At 50.8% G+C, this 22,055-nt stretch overlaps 3 protein-coding genes across 13 annotated transcripts; 2 read left to right on the top strand and 1 right to left on the bottom strand.

Moving 5' to 3' along the window:
* The first annotated feature begins 2,719 nt into the window (after window positions 1-2,719).
* Window positions 2,720-11,094, top strand: TINF2 (TERF1 interacting nuclear factor 2). Of its 8 annotated transcripts, none has more exons than XM_053362826.1 (11): window positions 2,720-2,951; window positions 5,159-5,386; window positions 6,332-6,433; window positions 7,401-7,502; window positions 8,251-8,361; window positions 8,489-8,588; window positions 8,669-8,801; window positions 8,895-8,932; window positions 10,108-10,166; window positions 10,635-10,708; window positions 10,796-11,094. In XM_053362826.1, exons 1-11 carry the CDS (start codon window positions 2,778-2,780, stop codon window positions 10,836-10,838), a joined length of 1,164 nt encoding a protein of 387 aa, XP_053218801.1. In that variant the 5' UTR covers window positions 2,720-2,777; the 3' UTR covers window positions 10,839-11,094. The 8 variants fall into 8 exon arrangements, with proteins under 8 accessions (XP_053218801.1, XP_053218805.1, XP_053218806.1 ...); XM_053362825.1 differs by having other exon boundaries at window positions 2,724-2,951; window positions 10,105-10,166; XM_053362832.1 differs by lacking the exon at window positions 2,720-2,951 and adding an exon at window positions 2,958-3,073 and having other exon boundaries at window positions 10,105-10,166.
* Window positions 5,459-5,977, top strand: LOC128400571 (60S ribosomal protein L28-like). The gene has a single exon (XM_053362874.1). The coding sequence runs from the start codon at window positions 5,518-5,520 to the stop codon at window positions 5,953-5,955; it is 438 nt and encodes a 145-aa protein (XP_053218849.1). The 5' UTR covers window positions 5,459-5,517; the 3' UTR covers window positions 5,956-5,977.
* GMPR2 (guanosine monophosphate reductase 2) lies at window positions 10,882-21,959 on the bottom strand. Of its 4 annotated transcripts, none has more exons than XM_053362840.1 (10): window positions 21,852-21,959; window positions 19,098-19,193; window positions 18,401-18,520; window positions 17,860-17,943; window positions 17,128-17,301; window positions 16,195-16,276; window positions 14,975-15,081; window positions 14,412-14,454; window positions 14,115-14,274; window positions 10,882-11,510 (listed from the first exon to the last, which is right to left on the bottom strand). In XM_053362840.1, exons 2-10 carry the CDS (start codon window positions 19,182-19,184, stop codon window positions 11,315-11,317), a joined length of 1,053 nt encoding a protein of 350 aa, XP_053218815.1. In that variant the 5' UTR covers window positions 19,185-19,193; window positions 21,852-21,959; the 3' UTR covers window positions 10,882-11,314. The 4 variants fall into 4 exon arrangements, with proteins under 4 accessions (XP_053218815.1, XP_053218816.1, XP_053218819.1 ...); XM_053362841.1 differs by having other exon boundaries at window positions 21,836-21,855; XM_053362844.1 differs by lacking the exon at window positions 21,852-21,959 and adding an exon at window positions 21,732-21,812.
* Between the last annotated feature and the right edge of the window lie 96 nt (window positions 21,960-22,055).

Genomic DNA, 22,055 nt, shown 5'->3' with positions numbered 1-22,055 from the left:
AAAATTTAAGTTTTTGCTTCTTCTTACCTGCACTGATGATAGTCATTGTTTGGATGGGGGGCTTTTATCCATTTCTGCAGTCACACAATCAGTCAGTAGCTGAACTGGGTCCCACACAGTCACAAAAACGGCCTAAATGGCTTCAGCTCAGTATACCTTGTAGCAGGAACCCCCCCACCCCAATCATTCTGTTTGTACAAACTTCACACACACACACTCACACACTCCATACGCCACATTTCTGTTATAAATTCATAGAAAAATCAACCATACATCGGATTTGCACTGTTCCATTTTTATTTTACTCCATATGACAAGGACTATCAAAGGGGGGTGGCTTGGTCCTGGTCAGCCATAATCCCTTCACCATCCCAGCACATCCACAGGAGCCCTGCCCAGTTGCTATGCCAACTCTGATGATCCCAGACAGAAGACAATCAAGATCACAAAGAACTTGCATATGGGAGTGGATTCAGCATGGACTGAAATAAAGGACAATGATCAGATCTTCCCTCTGGGGGCAGGAAACTGCAAACTCCCCTTTGTCTCCTGGAAGTGACTCATGGGGAGGGGGGAAAGGAGGAACTAGCCAGGTGACAAGACACTCAGGTTACCACCAACTCCTCCCTCAACCCCTCCTTTCTGTAATGTATGCATGATGTTTCTGGGGGTGGGCTTGACCTAGAGGAGGGGAATTTCAAAAGTTTTTATAAGACCTTGCACACTATTTTTCTTTGTCTTTCCTCTCACCTGCAAGTGAGGGGAGCACCCTGTCGCGACAGTCTTTCTTCAATAAAGACCAAGCCTACAGGCTGCTGATTTGCTTCAATTTACTCTGGTTGGTGTCTTTACTTTTTGTCCAAGGGAGCCCTCGGATTTTTCCGGTAACAACCTGAAGAAGCGTCTCCACCCCCATCGTTCAGCCCGGACACTGAGGTCCAGCGCCGAGGGCCTTCTGGCGGTTCCCTCCCTGCGAGAAGCCAAGTTACAGGGAACCAGGCAGAGGGCCTTCTCGGTAGTGGCACCTGCCCTGTGGAACGCCCTCCCATCAGATGTCAAGGAAATAAACAACTACCTGACTTTTAGAAGACATCTGAAGGCAGCTCTGTATTGGGAAATGTTTAATGTCTAATGTTTTACATTTTTTTTAATGTGCTGTATGCCACCCAGAGTGGCTGGGGAAACCCAGCCAGATGGGTGGGCTATAAGTATTGTTACGGAAGGGGGGGGCATGGCCTTCTTCACCTTCTTCTTCGCTACAATATATCAATTTATTTCCAATTGTCAATGTCAAAAGGGACTAAAATTTATAAAATTCATAGAAAATCAACGTGCCAATTTGCTCAATTTCTCTAGGACTCCATCACACCTCCCCTGTCCTCCATAATCCCTCAAGCAAGGTGTCAAGACCCTAATCCTGTCAAATCACTCTGCCAAGCCTTTCCTCCCGGGCAACGCCAGGTGGCAGACTATGCATACATGGACCATTGTCTTCCCGTCACCTGCACTCAGGAAGCACTTATCTGCGCATATCTCCAGCTCTGCATATTCCCCCCTCCCTCCTCCATATGTTAATCCGGTGTAACCCAACCTCTCCTTAATGTATTCATGATGTAATCTGTGTAACCCAACCTTTCCTTAATGTATTAATGATGTAACTGGGATGTGTTTTGCACTGTATTCTGGGACATGGAGGGAGTTTCAAAAGTTCATGTCACCCCTTTCTCGCTGTTCAATCTTGCCTTGAACCTGTTGCGCAATAAACTTGGATCTTCTGCAGTTTGCTCCTGTCCGGCTGAGCTCATTTTTTTCCGCAGGGACCCACGGACTTAGTCCGATGAGCTGGGTGGCAGAGTAGCCCCGCACCCAGATTTTAGCCGTAACAGTATTATTATTATTATTACAAGATGTACATTGGATGTTGCCTCTCTCATGTACAGTGGTACCTCTAGTTACGGACTTGATCCATTCTGGGGTGCCATTTGCACCCCAAAAAGTCAATAACTAGAGCGCTGTTTCTGCGCATGCGCAATATAGCGTTTCTGCACATGTGGCGAAAAAGACGCAACATGAACCTAACGCAACATGAGGTATTACTGTACAGCACACAGTGGTACCTCAGGTTAAGTACTTAATTCGTTCCGGATGTCCGTTCTTAACCTGAAACTGTTCCTGAAGCACCACTTTAGCTAATGGGGCCTCCTGCTGCTGCGGCGCCGCACGATTTCTGTTCTCATCCTGAAGCAAAGTTCTTAACCTGAAGCACTATTTCTGGGTTAGCGGAGTCTGTAACCTGAAGCGTATGTAACCTGAAGCGTCTGTAACCCGAGGTACCACTGTACACAAAACGCAGCCTGCAACAAAGCAGTGACACTGGACCACACTGCAGGGTATTGTAGACTGTATTCTTGCTCCCAGCACCGCTTCCCCAACGTGCAATATTAACCTCGGCCTACACTGCAGGGCTGGTGTGACACGCTAGGCCCCGCCCACCTCCACCTGGCCAGGTGGGCGCCCTGCTCTGAAATCTGCATAATCTCCCCTTCCGTCCCACCTCCTCGTTCCTGATTGGCTGCTGCTCTACGAGGCCGCGGTTCACAGAATAACCTCCAGGGGCCGCTGTGTGGCTCATTTTGAGCGGCGGCGGCGGCGTAGAAACAGCGCGTCTCCAAGGTTTCCGCGGAACGCCAGGGGATGTGACGAAAGCGCCGGCGTGACGTCAGGCGCATCTCCATAGAAACGCGCCGGAAGCGCGGCGGGACATAAAAAAACCCGAAATGTCCGGGGTTAGCGGTAGAAGGAGGAGAACCGAGCGAGCGCCGGAGCTTCGAAGCCGCTCAGGGTCCCGCAAAAGCGGAGAGGGAAGAGTTAAAAGGGCGCATGCGCAGCCGGAAGTGAAGCCGCCGGAAGCCCGGCCGAGGGCTAACGGTTGCCAAGGGCAACGAAGAAGGGTATGACGCTTGTTTATTGGTTTATTTATTGCGCTTCTGTCGCGCTTTTCACCCGTTCAGGGAGCTGAAGGGGGCCGGGACGGTTCTTCTGCCCCTGCTCACCCCACAAGAAACCCCGCGAGGTGGGCTGGGCCGAGGGGAAGTTGGCAGAAATGATGCCTGGCATGGAGGGCGGTGAAGGGACCCCCGAGGGTCATCTAGCCCAACCCCCTGAGATGCAGGAACCTGCCCAGGAAGGAGACCCCGCCGCCTCCCGAGGGAGCCCGTTCCGCTGTTTAATGGCTCTTAACTTTCAGGAAGGCGGAGAGAAGGAATGTTCTCCTCCACACGGCGGCGCACAGTTAACCTGCGGAACTCTCTCCCTCAGGAGGCAGCGATGGGTCAGATTACATCACATAAAGAAGGAATATTCGGTGTTACGTTGGAGGGGGATGCCAGAAAACCTGGAATTACGTTCACATGTAGTGGGGGGTGTAAATACATACAATTTTTCTGGCAAAAGGTGTTTAAGGAGATAACACACCAACTTTCACTTGGCCTGGGCCTACTGCTGTTTGTAGATCTCTCTGAATCAAGGCTGTTGGTCGCTGTACTGCTTCCAGACCTTGAATCTCCCTCCCTAGAGAATTTAGACTGGCTCCCTCCTTGTTGTCTCTCTGCCATTGGCCTTTTTATTCCGTCAGGCCTTTGGAAACTGACTTTTTAAGGCAAGGGCAGGTGCTGCAATGGTTTCCTTGTTGTTACAATCAGTATTTTTAATTGATTTCTTTATATTGTTTTCATTCCATTAGTGTTTAATTAATTGTTAATGGCTAACTTTTCCATGTTTTTTGCTTTTTCTGTTTTGCCTGCTCTTTTGTATTTTTGTCTGTAAGCCGTCTTGAGTTTCAATCTGAGAAAAAGGCGGGGTATAAATACTAATACTACTAATAATAACAGGAATCACTGGATTAAAGCTGACTGAAAGTCCAGAGGTAGCGTTACTATCGATTTACGATGGGGTGGAAGGTTTGCAAGCTAGGAAGGACTTGCTCACAAATTTATTGACAGCTGCACAAATTGTGATAGCTAGGTTAATCTGCGGAACTCGCTCCCTCAGGAGGCAGCGATGGGCACCAAGCCGGGTGGCTTGAGAATGAGGTCAGGCAAATCGATGGCTTCCAATGGCTACTAGCCACTTTGCTTCTGCTCAGTCTCCACAGTCCGGGGCAGCTTCCTGACACCAGTTGCTGGAAAGCTCAGGAGGGAGAGAGGGGCTCTTGGGCTTCAGGTCCTGCTTCTTGGGCTAGAGCAGCCTTCAGGGCTCTTCTTCTTATGTTCCTACATCACCCAGGGAGCTTCATGGGCAAAGTGGAGATTTGAACCCTGGTCTCGCAGGTCTTATCAGTCTGACACTGAACCCTACTACACTGTGGTGGTGCTGGGAGCTGCCTTCATTGGCGGAAGGGGCACACAAAATGGAGGTGTGGTGGACAATGGAGTGGGGGCCTTGGGGAGCAGCTGGGCGAATTAAGTTGGTGGGGTAAGAGTAGCCAAGTGGATGGAGCCTTATTCTGTGGAAAGCGTGGGGTCGGAAGGGGAGATGGGGCTGCTGCCTGAGTGCAGAGGAGGCTAGGAAGCTGTGGGTGTAAGAAGCTAGGCCAGGAATAGTCTTTCTGAGTCCTGGTTGTGGCATTTTTTCATTTACAGTGGTACCTCGGGTTGCATACGCTTCAGGTTACATACGCTTCAGGTTACAGACTCCGCTAACCCAGAAATAGTGCTTCAGGTTAAGAACTTTTCAGGATGAGAACAGAAATCGTGCTCCGGCGGCGCGGCGGCAGCAGGAGGCCCCATTAGCTAAAGTGGCGCTTCAGGTTAAGAACAGTTTCAGGTTAAGAACAGACCTCCGGAACGAATTACTTAACCCGAGGTACCACTGTATTGCATTTCTATCTCAGCTTTTCCTCCAAGGAGCTCAAGCTGGAGTACATTGCTCTCCCCACCCCTTCCTAATTTAATCCCCACAACAACCTTGTGAGGTGGGTTTGGCTGAGAGGCAGCAAGTGGTGTCCAAGGTCAGCCCATAAGATTCATGGCCGAGTAGGGATTTGAACCCTGGTCCGGCACTCCATCCGCTACACCACACTGTCTCTCGCAGTTGCCAACCTCCCGCTGTCGCTCGCTTCTTACTTTTCCTTCCACCCTTCTGCTTTTTCTCCCCTCAGGCGATGGCAGCCATGGAGGAGGAGGAGGCAGAAGCAATAGGAGGGGCGGCCCCTGATCCCTGCATCGCGTTGCGGCTCGTGGCCGCTGCAGCCTGGCACGTGGTGCAGAAGCAGCAGGTCCACGACTTCCCCCGCGTCCTGGCGCTGCTGGCAGCCGTGAAGGAGGCGGCACCTGACTTGGTGCACTTCCGGCACCTTGCCAAGCTGAGGTTGGGCCTGCAGGCAAAGGTGAGTCTCAGGCCAATGTTTTTCGTGTGTGCAGATGTCATGCTGTGGCATTGGTGGGGTGAGGGGAGTTAAAAACGAAATAACCACTTTTCCGTTTCCGGCCGTCTCCGCGAGAAGAAGGGTTCTGCACGATGTCTGCCCATCTGCAATGGATGATATTGCTCAACTGCTCGAGTTTCATTATCAAAAGGAACAAGCAAATATATAGCACGGAACCAAACAACCTCAAAGCCCGCAACTCTTTCCGCTACAATGGACTGATTCATCGCAAGACTGTTGGGGTGGAACCTGCAGCTGATGGGAAGCACATTGTTGTGGTCCTCAAGAAGCGTACAGGCCAGCAGAAGCCAGCCGCCTCTTACGAGAAGATCACCATCAACAAAAATGCCTGTGCCACTCTTAGCAGCCTCTGCCACATCATCCGCAAGAACAACTACCACAAAGACCTGCGCATGGCTGCTCTGCGTCGTGCCAGTGCAATTCTGCGCAGCCAGAAGCCGGTGGTGGTGAAGAAGAAGCAAACTCGGGCTACAAAGGCTACAGAAAACAGTTGTCAGATTATCCAATAAAGGATTAGAACCAGGAAAAAAACCCCCGAAATAACCAGAGTGTTTTTTCTTTTATCTACCACTTGACTTGGGGTGAGACGCTTCAAAGCAGTTCACAAAAAGAATAAAACAATAAAAGTATCAGTAAAAAACCCAGCTTAAAGCACATGTCAACATTATAAATATCTGGGTAGGCCGGCCTAAACAAAGAAGAGTCAAGTGAAGGCACCAGCCTAAGGTCCATATGTCTCAGTAGCCTGGTCAGTCTTTGCTGGTTTTCACTTATTATTGCCAAATGGTTCTTTGATCCTTTCCTCCCACCCCTGTCCCACAAGTTCTCCCAGGTCACCATAGAGGAGGTCAGCTCCCTTGACTTCCCTTTTTTCTCTTGCATCAGGTGATCATGAACATGCTTCAGGAGCAGCAGCCAAATGGAAAGATATACGACGCTCTAGATACCTTCTTTCCAGAGGGGGAGACTCAGCCCCAAACCAAAGCTGTGAGTGTCTGCATACATGTTCAGCAGAGACAGACTCCCCTCCCAGCGTGCGTCCTTCCCTGCCATGCTCCTTCTAGGCTGCCCACTTTTCGTTAAAGAGCAGCCATCCCTGCAGTTGGTCCCTTACCTTTCCCGCCCCGACCTGGCCACAGTGATCCATGCAACGGTCGCCTCCAGGCTTGACTACTGTAATTCGCTCTATGCAGGGCTGCCCTTGAAGCTGTCCCAGAAACTCCAGCGGGTGCAGAATGCTGCAGCGAGGCTCCTCACGGGGTCCCTGCCATGGGAGCATATTCACCCAGTGCTTTTCCAGCTGCACTGGCTCCCGGTGGAGTACAGGGTCAGATTTAAGGTGCTGGTTTTGACCTTTAAAGCCCTTCACGGCCTAGGACCCTCGTACCTACGGGACTGCCTCACGGAGCCCCACGGAGGACCTTAAGGTCCATAGCAACACCTTAGAGGTCCCGGGCCCTAAGGAAGTCAGATTAGCCTCAACCAGAGCCAGGGCCTTTTCAGCACTGACTCTGGCCTGGTGGAACGCTCTGTCTCATGAGACAGAGATCTGATTTCTTTCCGCAGGGCCTGTAAGACAGAGTTGTTCCGCCTGGCCTTTGGATTGGAATCAACTTGATCCCTTTCCCCTCTTTCCTTTTTCCTTCTGTGATGGAACTCCTATTTGGGGCCTTCCCTGGCTTTTTCTGGCCCATGTAGGACCAGTCTAAATAGTTGGCCATGGTGAAGATTTGATGTTTTCATTCCCAAAAAGTTTTTGATTTGAGTTTCTATTGAAATGAGGCTGCATTTTAATGTTGTATTTTAATCTTGTTTTTAAGTTGTATCTTAATCAATTGTTTTATATCTGGGGTTAGCCGCCCTGAGGTCTTTGCTGGGGAGGGCGGGGTATAAATAAAATTTATTATTATTATTTATTATTATTACTGTGGCCATCTCTTCCTTTCACCCCCAGACGCCTCAGGACATGGAGATGGTGCGGGTGGCTCAGGAGAACTTCCGGGATCTGGTGTTTGGGTTGCTGAGTGACCGCAGGGAGAGGGAGAAGTATGTGCAGGTGAGGCTGGGGGACGAAGTTGAGAGGAAAGTCGGGCTGGCATGCACTTGAACAATGCAAGTTTGGTTGTGGGTTTGCTATCTGTGTTGGGCAGAAGTCGGGACTGAAGGGACAAGCTCAATAGTTCCTCCATCCTCAGACACTATGATCCAGGATCATTCTCTGTGGCAGCTCCTAAATAAGACAGCTTCTGGCAAGTGCTGAAAACGCCATACCTATTCACCCTGGTTTTTTTTTTACATTTGAGGGTCTATTTCCAAGACCCATCTTGTTTTTTGTGATTGCAATCTGATTAAGCTGTTAATATGGTGTTCTGGTTGCTGTAACATGCCCTGGGACCTTGGGGTGAAGGGAGGGTTAACAAAGACGATGGTGATGATAGAATGGGACATGCTTTGCATACAGAACATCTTACATTTGATCGGGGCACCTTCAGTTAAGTTGAGATCGTGGAAAATATTTTTTCTACCCAAGAGCCGCTTCAGGGATAAGGAACATCTGGCCCACCAGATCTTTGTGGCCTCTCAACTCCCATCAGCCCCAGCTACATGGTCCGTGATCAGGGATACTGATCCTAGTGCCACGACTTCTGCAGGCCCCCACGGGCTCCCCACCCAGTAACAGAAAATGCTGGGGCAGGTGGATGCAAGCGGACAGTCTCATGGAAGGCAGATCCCTATTCTGAAGATGGCTGTTGGAATAGATCCGCTGTTTCAGCTACAAACATCCTTGGATTTTTGCCTTTTAGGAGCACCTGGAAAAGGATTACGGAGAAGCCTTTATGCAGGTGGTCGAAGAGCTCTTTCACGATTACCTGTGGCAACTGGAGAAAACCCTTCCTGAGCCCCATTTGCAGCAGGTACCAGGCAGCAGTAACAGTGGGGCATGGGCTAGAACCAAGCGGTGGAGAGGGCCCCGTGGCTCCATGGTAGGGCATGGCTCTATGGGCAGGCCTTAGCCCTCATTTTTGCCTCCCCCCTCCCCAGCTGCTGGATGCTGCCTGCCTCCAAGGGCCGAGCGGGACTCCCCAGCCGGACTCCAGCATCCTCTCATGCTACCTCTCCGCCATGGGGTACCAGACCGCAGGTTGGTAACGAAGGCATTTGGCTTGCTTGGCCTTCCTTCCCTGCGTGTCCTCTGTCTGCAACCTCTTACCCTTCTTCCAGGATTACCTATGCACCCACCTTCTCCCCGCCTGTCAAGCACCCTAGTTCACAGTGAGGAGGAGGGGGAACATAGGACACTTGAGCCCTCCCAGGCGCACACATACAGGAGTAGTTCGCCCTGCGCCCAGGAACAGTAAGTGTCTCCCTGTCCTCCTTCTCGTTTCCCTGATTCCCCTGCCCCTAAACAGCTTGTTCTATCTTCTTCTTTTCTCTCTCTCTCCTTTAGGGATTCCCCCAGACGTCGACTGGGCAACCAGGGAATGGGTAGGTAGTCCTTGCTCCTATGAATCTCTCCCCACTATGTGGGCAAGTACAATTCTGGGAATTGAATGTATTTTTTAAAAAAATAGTTTACTCCAGCCTCTCTGCCTTGGTAACCTTCCATGTACATTGGGCTACAGGTCCCATCAGCCCCAGCCAGGGATTGTCTTAATACAAAAGCAGCTGGAGGGCAGCAGCTGAAGAAAAACCACATGAAGACTCACTGGGGGGTGGTTTTTTGCAGAACAAATGTCTGGGTTTTACAGTAGAAAGCAGGGCTGGCCAACCAGGTTTTGAGGGCTGGCTGTTTTCCCTCCTCCGTGAGATGCCTGTCCCCTGCTCCCCAAATCACCCCGCTTTTTCCAGTTCTGTGTTTCAGTCTCCCGTTTCCAGGAACATCTCTCCAGGAAGGGAGTGTATCAGGAGCAGACAGGGTGGAGGGGCTGTGGCGTGGCGTAGGTTTGGAATGACCAGGGTCAGTGGAGCTCAGCAGGGACCCCACTTTCCCCACTACCACCCTCCCCCCCCCCTTGCTAACTGCAGGGCCCTGACCTAATTGTTACAATATAGAAGCAATGCAGCTGTGAGCTGCTAGCTTGAAAACAAAACATGATGGAATGTTAGGACTGTTCCGTGGGAAACAGAGGGACAGTCAATTCACAGTGCGAAGCACCAGAATTAGCTCAGAGTGCAATATGAGCTCTTCCGTGTGTTCCTGTACAGGAAGTGCAGGAAGTGTTTGCTACTAAACTGCTGGAGTTTGAAGAGAGCAGTCATGCTTTTTGTAATGCTGCAAAGACAGAAATAAAGGCATGAAAATACGTTTCTGTCTATCTCTTTCCCCTGCCGGGGGGGCAGGAAAGAGGGGGGGTGTTCTTCTCACGCTGAGAAGGATCGCCTATTGCGACCTAGCCTGGATCTTGCTGGGGAATGCAGCCAGGGAGGTCAACAGGAGATCAAGCCGGGTGCCTGGGAGAGTTGCCAGTTTCTCCTGATATGGGCTTGATTTCCGACACTAATGGGCCTGCCCCCAATTTCCAAAGGAGGGTAGAAAAATCCCGAGATGCCACCGCATTCTCCTTGCATGGACCTGGGGAGAAGACGCAGCCCTTGCTATGCAGGGGAGCAGCGAAGGATGTGCCGAGTACCCACAACCCCTTCCGTTCTCTTTCTAGAAGAAGTCGAGGATATTGTCCTGGATTCAAGCAGTGACGGATGCAGTTCCCCTTTCGTCAAGGTGAGGAACGAGATACTCAGCATGCCATGGGGGGGCGGTTTGAGAGTGCAGGAGGTCAGGCCAGGGCCTTGGCTGGTGAGTGTTGAAGGAACAGCTGTGGGGCTTCTCTGAAGCCTTTGGCTCAGCCCCCTCATCCCCGCCTGGAGCAGCTAGCTGGGGCTGATGGGAGTTGTAGTCCAAAACCGAGGACCCTCAGTTGCGAAAGGCTGCCGTGCTGTGACTGTAAGCAAGCTCAAGCATGTGCAACTGAAACAGCATCTTGTTTCGCTGTTCCTTGTCAGATTTTAGATTGCAAGCTCCTCAGGGCAGGGACCTAGCGCTCTGCAAAACACCGTGTGCCCTGATATTTAAATAAGGCTGGTGGAGATGGGTTGAGGGTGTCCCTTCTTGAGCTTGAAGAGGAGGTGTGCCAGTATGATTTGAAGGGGCTCAGCAGCCAAGGCCTCTTCTCCCTTTCTTCTCCAACAGGGAGACTACCAGTGCACCAGGCACAACACCCTCATCCCCACGTTGCAGCAGTACCTTAGCAACACCAGGAATCAGTGAGTGGCTTCCCATCCCCTCCCTTGCCTAGGAAGGTGTTCTTTGCCACACCTTAACCTCTTTCTCGCCTCCTTCCCTTCCTCCAGGTGTGCTAGTTCTTCAGGCTCAGCGACACCCCACCTAACATGACATCCGCCCCGCTGGTCTCCTCTTCCAAACATGCCCGCACAAAGACATTTTCCGAGCTTTATTTTTGGTTTCGGCAAACGGTGCAAAGGTTTCTGGCGCTGTTCCACTCTTGTCTTTCCCAGCCCGTCTTTGGCCTGGCCCACGGAAAACGCCTCCCCTGCTCCCTTTCGAGTTTGGTCTCGGGAAGGAAAGACGCAAATTGTGCAGCGCAGAAGCGGGACTGGCGTACAAATACTGGAATAAAATAATTACACAGGCGCACGTCTCCTTTCTACTCACAGGAGGAGGGTGGTCTGCCTATACTGGACTGAGCGAGGAATGCAGCAGAGGGGAGGAAGGAGTGCCAGCCTGGCGTCGGGCACGGGGTGGATTTGGTCAGCGCCAGGCCTGGTGCTTGTAAACCTGCCAGCGCTCCACCTGTGCAAATACTCCCACTGGAGTGGCCCAGGAGCGGCCGCCATCTCGTGGGGCGGAGGTCAGGGTTGGCTGGCCTCGCCGAAGATGGGGTTGGCTTGCTGGGTGACCCGGATGAAGGTGGTCCTGCGGCTGAGCTCCTTCAGCTTGGCAGCCCCCACGTACGTGCAGGTGGAGCGGATGCCGCCCATGATGTCCCGCAAGGTGTGCTCCACGTCGCCCTTGAATGGCACTTGCACCACCTTGCCCTCAGATGCCCTGCAGGGGAAGGAGGGAAATATTAGCAGCTGGGCAGGGGCTGTCCAGCTTCCCCCTCCTCGTACATCTAGCAGGTAGAAGAAGAAAAGGAGTTTGGATTTGATATCCTGCTTTATCACTACCCTAAGGAGTCTCAAAGCGGCTAACATTCTCCTTTCCCTTCCTCCCCCACAACAAACACTCTGTGAGGTGAGTGGGGCTGAGAGACTTCAGAGAAGTGTGACTGGCCCAAGGTCACCCAGTAGCTGCATGTGGAGGAGCGGGGAATCAAACCCAGTTCACCAGATTACGAGTCTATCACTCTTAACCACTACACCACACTGGCTCTATTACTGGAGCTGCAGAGAACTCTAGGGCCCAGCCTCATCCAGCTGTTTGGATGGTTTGGGGGGAACCATCCCTCCCTCTCTTCCCAGGCTTGACATCAGGCTCAGGAAAAATTCAAGCTGAGATTTGAGCATGCTCACAGAACCTCCTTTGCTTGAACCTTCAACACCATAATCTTTACTAGAAATATAGGAGAGTTTGTGTGGCTAGAGCGGCAAAGAGGCATCTTGCCCCATCATTCCACTTCCTGCATTTCATTCTTTGATTCCGTGAGGAGAAACCTGGGAGCTGCCTGAGTTTTCCCACTCATGCCACAACAACTTGAGCCATGATTAATAATAATAATAATTAATAATAATAATAATAATAATAAATAATTTTATTTATACCCCGCCCTCTCCAGCCAAGGCCGGGCTCAGGGCGGCTAACAACCAATAATAAAAACAAGTTGAATGAATACAACTTAAAAACAAGATTAAAATACAACATTAAAATATTGAAACATTAAAATGCAGCCTCATCACAGGAGGAGAAAGGAAAAAGAAAGAGGGGGAGGGAATCAAATTGGCTCCAAGCCAAAGGCCAGGCGGAACAACTCTGCCTTACAGGCCCTGTGGAAAGAAATCAGATCCTGCAGGGCCCTGGTCTCATGAGGCAGAGCGTTCCACCAGACCGGAGCCAGAGTTGAAAAGGCCCTGGCTCTGGTTGAAGCTGATCTAACCTCCTTAGAGCCTGGGACCACTAGGGTGTTGCTATTTATGGACCTTGAGGCTCTCCGGGAGAGGCGGTCCCATAGGTACAAGGGTCCTAGGCCGTGAATAATGACAGGACTCCTTGCCTTCCCTGCTTTTCCAGCTGATGACTCATAAAAGCTGTCCTGTGCTCTGTTACTGACATGGCCTTGCCTGGCTCTTAGCTATCAGGTTTCCACCCAAGAGACTACAATCGTGCTTTTGTTCCCTCTACAGTCCTACCTTGGTTCTTGAACAGAATGCATTCTGGGAGTCCAACTCCTGGAACCGTTCAAAAACCAAGGTGCGGCTTCCAGTTGGCTGCAGGAGCGTCCTGCAGCCAGTCGGAAGCTGCTCCAGATGTTCGGCTTCCAAAAATAGTTTGAAAACCGGAACAGTCCCAGGTTTCAATCGGGAGCCGATTTGTTTGGGAGCCGAGGTGTTTGAGATCCAAGGTATGACTGTACTTCAGATGCTCAGGCATGAGGGTTGATACTTATGTAGCACCTGCACGCGAGGAAGAGGTATTTGCAGACTCTCCCTGGCATAAATAGGAAAAATCTGGAGTGGGGAAATGTTCCACAGCTCACCACCATTTTGTGAGCCACAGCTACCAATGAGGACTGAATGTGTTCGGCGGCTGCGAAACATTGGCTGATTTTTATTTCAGGAAATTTAGACGCTGCGTGATCATAAACAAAAAAACCACAGTGGTTTACAAAACGAATAAAGTCATTAGTAAAAACAGCTATTCAAAAGCTAACTAAAATCAACAATCTCACGTCAACGTTCAGCATACCCTGCGAGGCTTGCCTAAACAAAAATGTATTCAGCAGGTGAGAAAAATAGTTCAGTGGAGGCAGCTGCCTGTTGTTCAAGTGGCAGGGAGTTCCAAAGATCCATTTCCTACCCATGCAGGTGTTAACGTGGTACCTGTAGCAGTGCCGATTCTGCCGACAGAAGTGGTTGAGTGGACGTAACACTTTTTTTGTGTGTTAATATTCTGTTGGCAGCTGCCAAGAGTGGCTGGGGCAACCCAGTCAGATGGCTGGCGTCTAAGGAATACTGTATTTTTCGCTCCATAAGATGCACTTTTTTCCTCTTAAAAACTATGGGGAAATGTCTGTGCGTCTTATGGAGCGAATGTGTGGTCCCTGGGGCTGGGGGGAAACCTGGGCTTCCCCCACCAGCTCCGGGAGCGGAGGCAAGGCTGCATGCAACCTTGCCGCCGCTCCCGGACCTGTTCTGGGGTTGGGGGAAGCTCAGGAAGGCCCGCGGCTAAAAAGGAAGCCAAAGCCGCCGGCTGGAGAGGTTGCGCGCGGCTAAAAAGGAAGCCAAAACAGCAAGCGGCATCCATCCCGCTCGCTGTCTTGGCTTATGCCATAGCCATGCGCAGCCTCTCCCTGCCAGTCAAAATACGGTAAATTATTATCTTATTGCCCTAGAATCGGAGTGCTTTGCTCTGCAACATTTTACACAGAGTAGTGAATGTGAGTAACAGAAGAGGGAAAGGAGCGAGCACGAACTCTCATTTCTGCCACCGTACCTGTATTCTGCCACGCCCCCGGCGTACTTCTGCATGGCTACCTCTGAGCTCATGCCGTAAAACAGTTTGTACTGCTTGCCTTCCTTCTCAATGAGCTCCCCGCCGGATTCGGTGTGCCCTGCCAGCATTCCCCCCAGCATGACGAAGTCCGCTCCGGCACCTGCACCCACAACAGAATTGGGAGGCGTGTGAGACAGGCGGCTTTAGCTGCGGGACCCTGAGAACCTCTCCTGGTTCTGCCGCCACCCCGACAGTTGGACCCAGGGAAGTTGGAAGGATGGGATTTTTAATTTTTACCAAAAGCCTTTGCAACGTCTCCCGGGCAGCTGCAGCCTCCGTCCTGCAGGAGAGAGGGCGGAAGGACAATCTCGGCATTCCTCGTTCAGTCTCCCTACAGCTGCCATCCTAAGCGCCTGCCTTCTCTTAGCAAAAGGCTTGGGCAAGCCTCTAGTCCTCATGACTGGAAAGCCCTATGCTTAGAGGTCGGAACCAGCGGCACAGCTGTCCTAGAGTTATTAAACCGGATCAAACCCTCTGCAGTGGTCAGGGCTGCCCTCCCAAGACCCCCTGCAAAATGGTGGCCAATTGAGGGGGCAAGGAAATGGGACGCTCGCCATAGGGGCAGGAAAATGTGGGGTTTGCCTGGGTGCTTTCTCATGCCACTGGGAAGAGAAAAAGTTTGATCCCGGGACGAATGTTATGTTTTTGAAACAAGCCCTACAGGTGCTGCAAGACTGCCACAGGCAGGAATGATGGGAATTGTAGAATTGGGCAGAGCTCCAAAGGGGCTCCGGCATAGTTAAGGCTCCTGCCATCCCTTTGCCCCCTGGACCTGGCAAGGGAGGAGACGGGCGTCTCACCGAGATGATGTGTCCATTGAGGCCATGGGCGGCGTCGGCACATTCCATGACAGCGCTGAGCTGGGGGTAGCCGACCCCCGTCTTCTTCCGCGTGGTACAAACCGAGCCTGGGAGGAGACAAGGCAAGTGGTTTATATATATAATTTGTATTAACTTTTCTGTTTTGCAGTTTAAAATGCTCATTTTACGTCCTTAAGATACCAATGTCTTCCCTTCTTTTCTTTCCATGGTTCATTTTACAGATCATAAATCGCTGCATATTTTACAAAAACTATACCAATCAGTATTCAGTTATTGCATCCATCAACACTTACTTACACTGCTGAATTTATCTTAATGCTGCCGGCGTTTTCAGCTGTGCACAATTATTTCCCATATATTCAATAAATGTTTTCCAATCTTCTCTAAACGTATGTTCTTCCTGTTCTCTTACTCTATATGTTAAGTCTGCGAGTTGTGTATATTCTGTTAACTTAAGTTGCCGCTCTTCTTTAGTTGGGACTTCGCTTGTTTTCCATTTTTGGGCTAACAAAACACAGGCAGCAGTAGTGGCATACATAAATAACCTTTTTTGACACCTGGGAATTTCAGTCTGAATTATCCCCAACAGAAAGAACTCTGGTTTGGAGGGGGGGGGAGTACTTTTAAACATTTTCCCCCCAATTCATTATGGATCATTTCCCAATACACGTTTACCCTTTGCAAGTGGTTTAACCTAGCCAGCCAGCCCTTTCAGAGAGACAGAGAGGGTTGGGGCAGGAGAGGACTTGAAAGACCTCCTGTCTTCCCTCGATTGAGATTCAACATGTGCCCGCACTCCAAGGACAGATGGCCACCCAGGCTCTGTTTAAAAAAGAGCACCATTTAAAAGGAATGGTTGAGGCAGTTGGGTGTGTTTAGTCTGGGAAAGAGGAGACTGGGGAGAGAGATGATGGATATCTTTGAATATATCAAGGGCTGTCACATGGAAGATGGGGCAAGCTTGTTTTCTCCCACTCTGGAGGGTAGAACCCAAACCAATGGCAAGGAGGGGGCAATCCTGATAAAGATTTAGCTAGCGAGGTCAGAAAGATTCTCCACACCTGCCCTAAAGGACCACTTCTGCCTATCAACCTATCCAAACTTAAGAGCATAAAGGGTCCCTTCAGTTTAACACAAGACTCCTGCCATAACCCCAAGATGGATGGAACCCCAAAGTTCACCCATCCTTCTCCACTTACCTGGGCCAATCCCCACTTTGATTATATCGGCTCCTGATAAGATGAGCTCTTCCACCATCTCCCCTGTCACCACATTCCCAGCCTGGTGAAGAGGAAAAAAAAGTCTGACTTGTAGGACCAAAGAGCCTGGCTTGGCTGAAACATGCAATGGTAGGATATATGGGTGAAATTCTGAAGGCTCCAAGACAAAGGCTACAGCATGGTGTGGAAATAATGTGAGGGATGTGGAAAAAATAGAGGGACGTGGTGAGAAAACATATACAGCCTTGCCATATACAGTGGTACCTCGGGTTACATACGCTTCAGGTTACAGACTCTGCTAACCCAGAAATAGTGCTTCAGGTTAAGAACTTTGCTTCAGGATGAGAACAGAAATCGGGCAGCCGCAGCGCGGTAGCAGCAGGAGGCCCCATTAGCTAAAGTGGTGCTTCAGGTTAAGAACAGTTTCAGGTTAAGAATGGATCTCCGGAACGAATTAAGTACGTAACCAGAGGTACCACTGTAGTCCTATACCTCGGGTTACAGACGCTTCAGGTTACAGATGCTTCAGGTTACAGACTCTGCCAACCCAGAAATAGTACCTCAGGTTAAGAACTTTGCTTCTGGGTGAGAACAGAAATCATGCTCCGGCGGCAAGCCCCATTAGCTAAAGTGGTACCTCAGGTTAAGAACAGTTTCAGGTTAAGAACGGACCTCCAGAACGAATTAAAATTCTTAACCCAAGGTACCACTGTACGTTCTGGTAACCTCCCGTCTTGACTACTGCAATACACTCTACTTGGGGCTACCCTTGAAGACTGTCCAGACGTGGCAGAAATATCAGGAGTAAAATAAATAAGGAAGAGCCTTGCAGGATTGGGCTGAAGGCCCATCAAGTCCTTACAGGGGCGAAGTGGATGCTGCAAAGGGAAGCCCAAGAAGGGTGAAACGTACAATGATGGTGTGATCCGGAAACCGCTTGCGCACGTCCTTCAGGAACTGGACAAAGTGCTCAGAGTACCCGTTGGCCACGTCCAGGCAGATGTAGCGCACCTGCGGCACCGTCTCCAGGATCTGCTCCAGCTGCTCAAAGTCGGAGGGGCCGGTGCCTGAACTGGCTGCCACGTTCTGGGGAGAAGCACCAGGGCAGATTGTAAAGAACTAGGCAGGGAGGAGACGGGATTGCCCTATTCCCCAGGGCAAGGTGGCGCTGTGCGTTAAACCACAGAGCCTAGGACTTGCTGATCAGAAGGTCGGCGGTTCGAATCCCCGCGACGGGGTGAGCTCCCATTGCTCGGTCCCTGCTCCTGCCAACCTAGCAGTTTAAAAGCACGTCAAAGTGCAAGTAGATAAATAGGTACCGTTCCAGCGGGAAGGTAAACGGCGTTTCCGTGCGCTGCTCTGGTTCGCCAGAAGCCGTTTTGTCATGGTGGCCACATGACCCGGAAGCTGTACGCCGGCTCCCTCGGCCAATAAAGTGAGATGAGTGCCGCAACCCCAGAGTCGGCCACGACTGGACTTAACTGTCAGGGATCCCTTTACCCTTTACCTTTAGGCAGGGAGGAGACGGGATTGCCCTATTCCCCAGGGCAATTTGAGACGTGAGGGCGACTCAACAGATGACCCAAGAGAGGAGCTAATGTCAGGTGGCCTGAAGCCCAAGCGAGGGTGACAACATTCACTCACCAGCAGGCATTCTGGGTTCTCTGCTGCAAACGCCTTCCACTGGTCCAGACTGTAGTGTTTGTGGATAGTGGTGAAGAGAGAGAACTGGGGAGAGAGATGGTGGGGAAACAGACAATGAGAAAAGCGAGGAAACAGCCCTAGGGCAGGCATCCTTCTATTCTGGATGTTACTGAGGCTACAACTCCCATCATCCAGTCAGCTTGGGCCGATGGTCAGGGATGATGGGAGTTGGAGTCCAGCATCTTCTGGGGGAACCCAAGGCTGAAAAACATCGCCCTGCAGGTACCACCAAACGGGGATCAGGTATTACATTTCCTTTACTGCTGATCAGGTGTACTCCGATAAGGAACTGGTGATTTCCCTGTCAACTACCCTGAGACATTCCAAGGAAAGGCGCTATACAAATTAAATAAATAAAATTAAGTAACCAGTGATCCCGAAGCTGAACACCTTGCCAGGGCTAGCAGGGAGCAGAGCCTCTGCCGAAGCAGGAAGCCCTTGCAGCACCCAGGTGACCAGGCCGCCTCGACAGCCACCGTACCTTGCAAAGGACCTTGGCCATCTCAAAAGTGCCCACCGTGTCCATGTTGGCAGCAATGATGGGGATCCCTGTGTATGTCTGCTTGGAGTTGCGGAATATGAAGGACCTCATGAGATCCACCTGGGAGGGAGGGAAACCAGGATAAAAGGTATAAGGCTGCAAGAGCAATATGGCCTGGGAGTCACTGCTCCTAACTTCTGAGGTGTCAGATGAAGATAGAAACTAGTGTCTCCCAGTAGGGAGCAGCAGGAGGGGGACCTGTCTCTCCCATCTTCTGTTGTGGCTTAAAGCAAACGTCCTGTAGTACTCGCCCGTCAGGCAGCAATCTGATAAATTGATGATTCAGCTTAAGCTTTACCTGCGGAAAGTGTTGTCCCTGATATCCCCAGTCCTCGGGATGTAGAACTGGGATGCAAATATCAGTTCCTGGCTAAGCATGAAGCGTTAGGATGCTGATGTCTTTTATTCAAAAAGGTTACTAGCCCTCATAGCTTCAAAGCAAACACCTGTAACGTGACCCTGTGACAGTGAAGTGTCACTAAGCCCGTTCCAATCAGCAATTACAGTAATTACAGTGGGGGAAGGACTTCAAATATCAGATTTGTCTCCATTTAAATGTCCTGGCTCCGTTCAGTGTCCCACACTTATGTCTCAGCAAACTGTAACATACAGGAAGGCATTGAAGCGCCATTCTCACCTCACTGCGAGACTTGAGTGTGCTCCGTTTCGGCCTCAAGAGGACATCCTTGAAGTCTAACTTAATGTCATTGTCGATGTGTGGCATCTTCGACCCCTTGGAAGGAAAGCAAAAAGGCCACACTCTGGGACACCAGGCAGAAAATCCTAGCCTATTCAACCTGAGCACAACTGTAGAACAAACTCTTATCGGTCATTCCAGTTACAGAAAGGTAGCTGTGTTGGTCTGCCATAGTCAAAACAAAAATTTTTTTTTTCCTTCCAGTAGCACCTTAAAGACCAACTAAGTTAGTTCTTGGTATGAGCTTTCGTGTGCATGCACACTTCTTCAGATACACTAGAAGTGTGCATGCACACGAAAGCTCATACCAAGAACTAACTTAGTTGGTCTTTAAGGTGCTACTGGAAGGAAAAAAATTTTTTTCTTATCGGTCATGTTGTCTGTTTAAGAGACACATTTCTTTTCAAAGCCAATTTTGTCAATATTGAAACTGAAAATGAAAAGACTTTCCTATAGCAACCAGCAGTGGCTTTTGGCATTAAAACACAAGTTATCTTACAGGCTGTGACTTGCGTTGCTTCCACGAACCACGGCTTGCTAACACTAACAGCCGTTCATGACCTCTGCTTCTGCCTCAGTTTCTCGCAATGATTCCATGCATGCCACTCTGTGAAAAACACTAGGCACATTGTATTCTGTTCTCCACATCATCTCTGAGACTCTGGTCCCCAGTTGTTTGTCAATCTACAACTCCATCTCCACCACCTCTTAGACCCTACCTCTTGGACTTCCAATACCATTACAGTGGTACTTCTGGTTACGTACTTAATTCGTTCTGGAGGTCTATTCTTAACCTGAAATTGTTCTTAACCTGAGACAGCACTTTAGCTAATGGGGCCTCCCACTGCTGCCGCATCGCCGGAGCACGATTTCTGTTCTCATCCTGAAGCAAAGTTCTTAACCCGAGGTACTATTTCTGGGTTAGCAGAGTCTGTAACCTGAAGTGTATGTAACCCGAGGTACCACTGTACTGATTAAGACACCCCACAACAGACTTTAGACCTGCTGCAGCACCTGCTGCATTGAAACGTCAACCATCGTCTCCCTCTATGCGTTTGTCACTAATCTTCAAGGCCTTGACGAACCTCGTCCTGAGCTGTGGCATCCAAACCTATCAGCAGCTCTTATCGCCAAGGGAAGCGGAGACGATCACAGGCTTTTGCAAAGACTTTGCACCTCTTATCTTTCATTACCGTGCCGGTTCCAGGAACACCACCCCACATCCTAAATGCTATAAATTGCCAGTAAGTTTTAATAATAATAATAAATTTTATTTATACCCCGCCCTCCCCAGCCAAGCCTCGAGGTGACCGCCGCATGGATCACTGTGGCCAGGTCGGGGCGGGAAAGGTAAGGGACCAACTGCTTGATGCGGCGAAGGTGGAAAAATGTTGCCTTGGCTGTTGCTGTAACCTGTGCCTCCATGGAAAGGGAGGTGTCAAGGATTACACCCAAACTCTTAACGGAAGGCAATGGCACTAATTGGGCCTCCGCAAGAGAAGGGAGTTGGTCCCTCATCCCCATACCATCCCGACCCAGCCATAGGACCTCTGTCTTCCAAGGATTTAGTTTCAATTGGCTCCCACGAAACCATCCAGCCACAGCCTCCAAGCATCTGGTCAGTGTGTTCGGGGCCGAGTCGGTGTGGCCATCCATCAGCAGATAGAGCTGAGTGTCCTCAGCATATTGGTGACAGCCCAGCCCAAAGCTCCGGACAATCTGGGCAAGGGGACGCATAAAGATGTTAAAAAGCATCGGGGAGAGGATTGCACCCTGTGGCACTCCACACACCAAGGAGTGGCGTGATGACATCTCCCTCCCTAGTGCCACCCTCTGTCCCCGACCAGAGATAAAAGAGCACAGCCATTTACAGGCTATGCCCTGTATCCCCACGTCTGCGAGGCGGTGGTCCAGAAGATCATGATCGACCATGTCAAAGGCTGCTGACAAATCTAAAAGGATCAGCAGTCCTGAACCGCCTCGATCCAGTTGTCTACGGAGATCATCTGTTAGGGCAACCAGAGCCGACTCAGTCCTGAAACCAGGACTGAAATGGATCTAAAGCTGATGTTTCCTCCAGAAACCTACCAAGCTGTTAAGCAACCGCTCTCTCAATTACCTTACCCAGATATGGAAGATTTGAAACTGGGTGGTAATTGGATAGGTCTAAGGCGCACCACTGCTTCCTTCAGTTTCCCTGGGAATGTCCCCGTGTCAAGGGACAAATTGATAATTTCAACCAGGGGGGTCCGTGCGACATCTGGACACGCCCTAATCATCCAAGGGGGCGCATAAAGATGTTAAAAAGCATCAGGGAGAGTTTTGAAAGGGACGCACTTCCAGGGAAACGTCTGTATGACTGACCCCAGCATTTGAGTACGCTTGGGGGGCGGCCGACTCGCTTGAAACCAGTGGGGCGCCACTGCCAGCATCCTGACAGGTGACACAGAGCCATCAAACCCACCACCTGGCCCCTCCCCCACCAATGCACTGCCATGTTAGCAGGACTCATGCTAACTCCGCATCGCTGCCCCGGACCCCAACCCCGCTCAGAGCGAAGGGGGCGCGGTTCACATCACGAATGTGGGGTTTGTTTGGGGGGGGACAAGTCTGAGGGGCCGGATTGAGCCCTACTTCCGGTTCACCCTTGGGCGCCCCACCACCACCACCGCGCGCACTTCCGGTTGCGGCTACCCGAGCTCAGAAGGCAGGAGTCAGCGCGAGGCTCTTTTCCACAACGGCGCGGCTCCACCCGGCTTCTCTCCACGCGACCGCGCCCCCCTTTCCTCCTGGTCCTTATCGTCGCACTGCCCTGTGGTCCTTGTAGTCTTCTCCCCTCACTGTCGATATCAGCGTAGAGCGGTCGCTGGACTGCAACTCCCACAAACCAACGCGCCT

Source organism: Podarcis raffonei, chromosome 13 (genome assembly GCF_027172205.1).
Source record: "Podarcis raffonei isolate rPodRaf1 chromosome 13, rPodRaf1.pri, whole genome shotgun sequence".
Classification (NCBI taxonomy): domain Eukaryota; kingdom Metazoa; phylum Chordata; class Lepidosauria; order Squamata; family Lacertidae; genus Podarcis; species Podarcis raffonei.
This window is presented reverse-complemented; position numbering and strand designations above follow the sequence as displayed.

What these genes read in the sequence shown, in the direction of transcription:
- GMPR2 (XM_053362840.1), bottom strand. Translation starts at nt 19,184, where the DNA reads ATGCCACACATCGACAATGACATTAAGTTAGACTTCAAGGATGTCCTC. An exon ending in CACTCAAGTCTCGCAGTGAG is followed by an intron (nt 18,521 to 19,097) that starts GTGAGAATGGCG and finishes CCTCCCTCCCAG; the next exon opens with GTGGATCTCATGAGGTCCTT. An exon ending in TTCCGGATCACACCATCATT is followed by an intron (nt 16,277 to 17,127) that starts GTACGTTTCACC and finishes CCTCTTCACCAG; the next exon opens with GCTGGGAATGTGGTGACAGG.
- LOC128400571 (XM_053362874.1), top strand. Translation starts at nt 5,518, where the DNA reads ATGTCTGCCCATCTGCAATGGATGATATTGCTCAACTGCTCGAGTTTC.
- TINF2 (XM_053362825.1), top strand. Translation starts at nt 2,778, where the DNA reads ATGTCCGGGGTTAGCGGTAGAAGGAGGAGAACCGAGCGAGCGCCGGAG. An exon ending in CTGAGCCCCATTTGCAGCAG is followed by an intron (nt 8,362 to 8,488) that starts GTACCAGGCAGC and finishes CCCCCTCCCCAG; the next exon opens with CTGCTGGATGCTGCCTGCCT. An exon ending in TCGCCCTGCGCCCAGGAACA is followed by an intron (nt 8,802 to 8,894) that starts GTAAGTGTCTCC and finishes TCTCTCCTTTAG; the next exon opens with GGATTCCCCCAGACGTCGAC.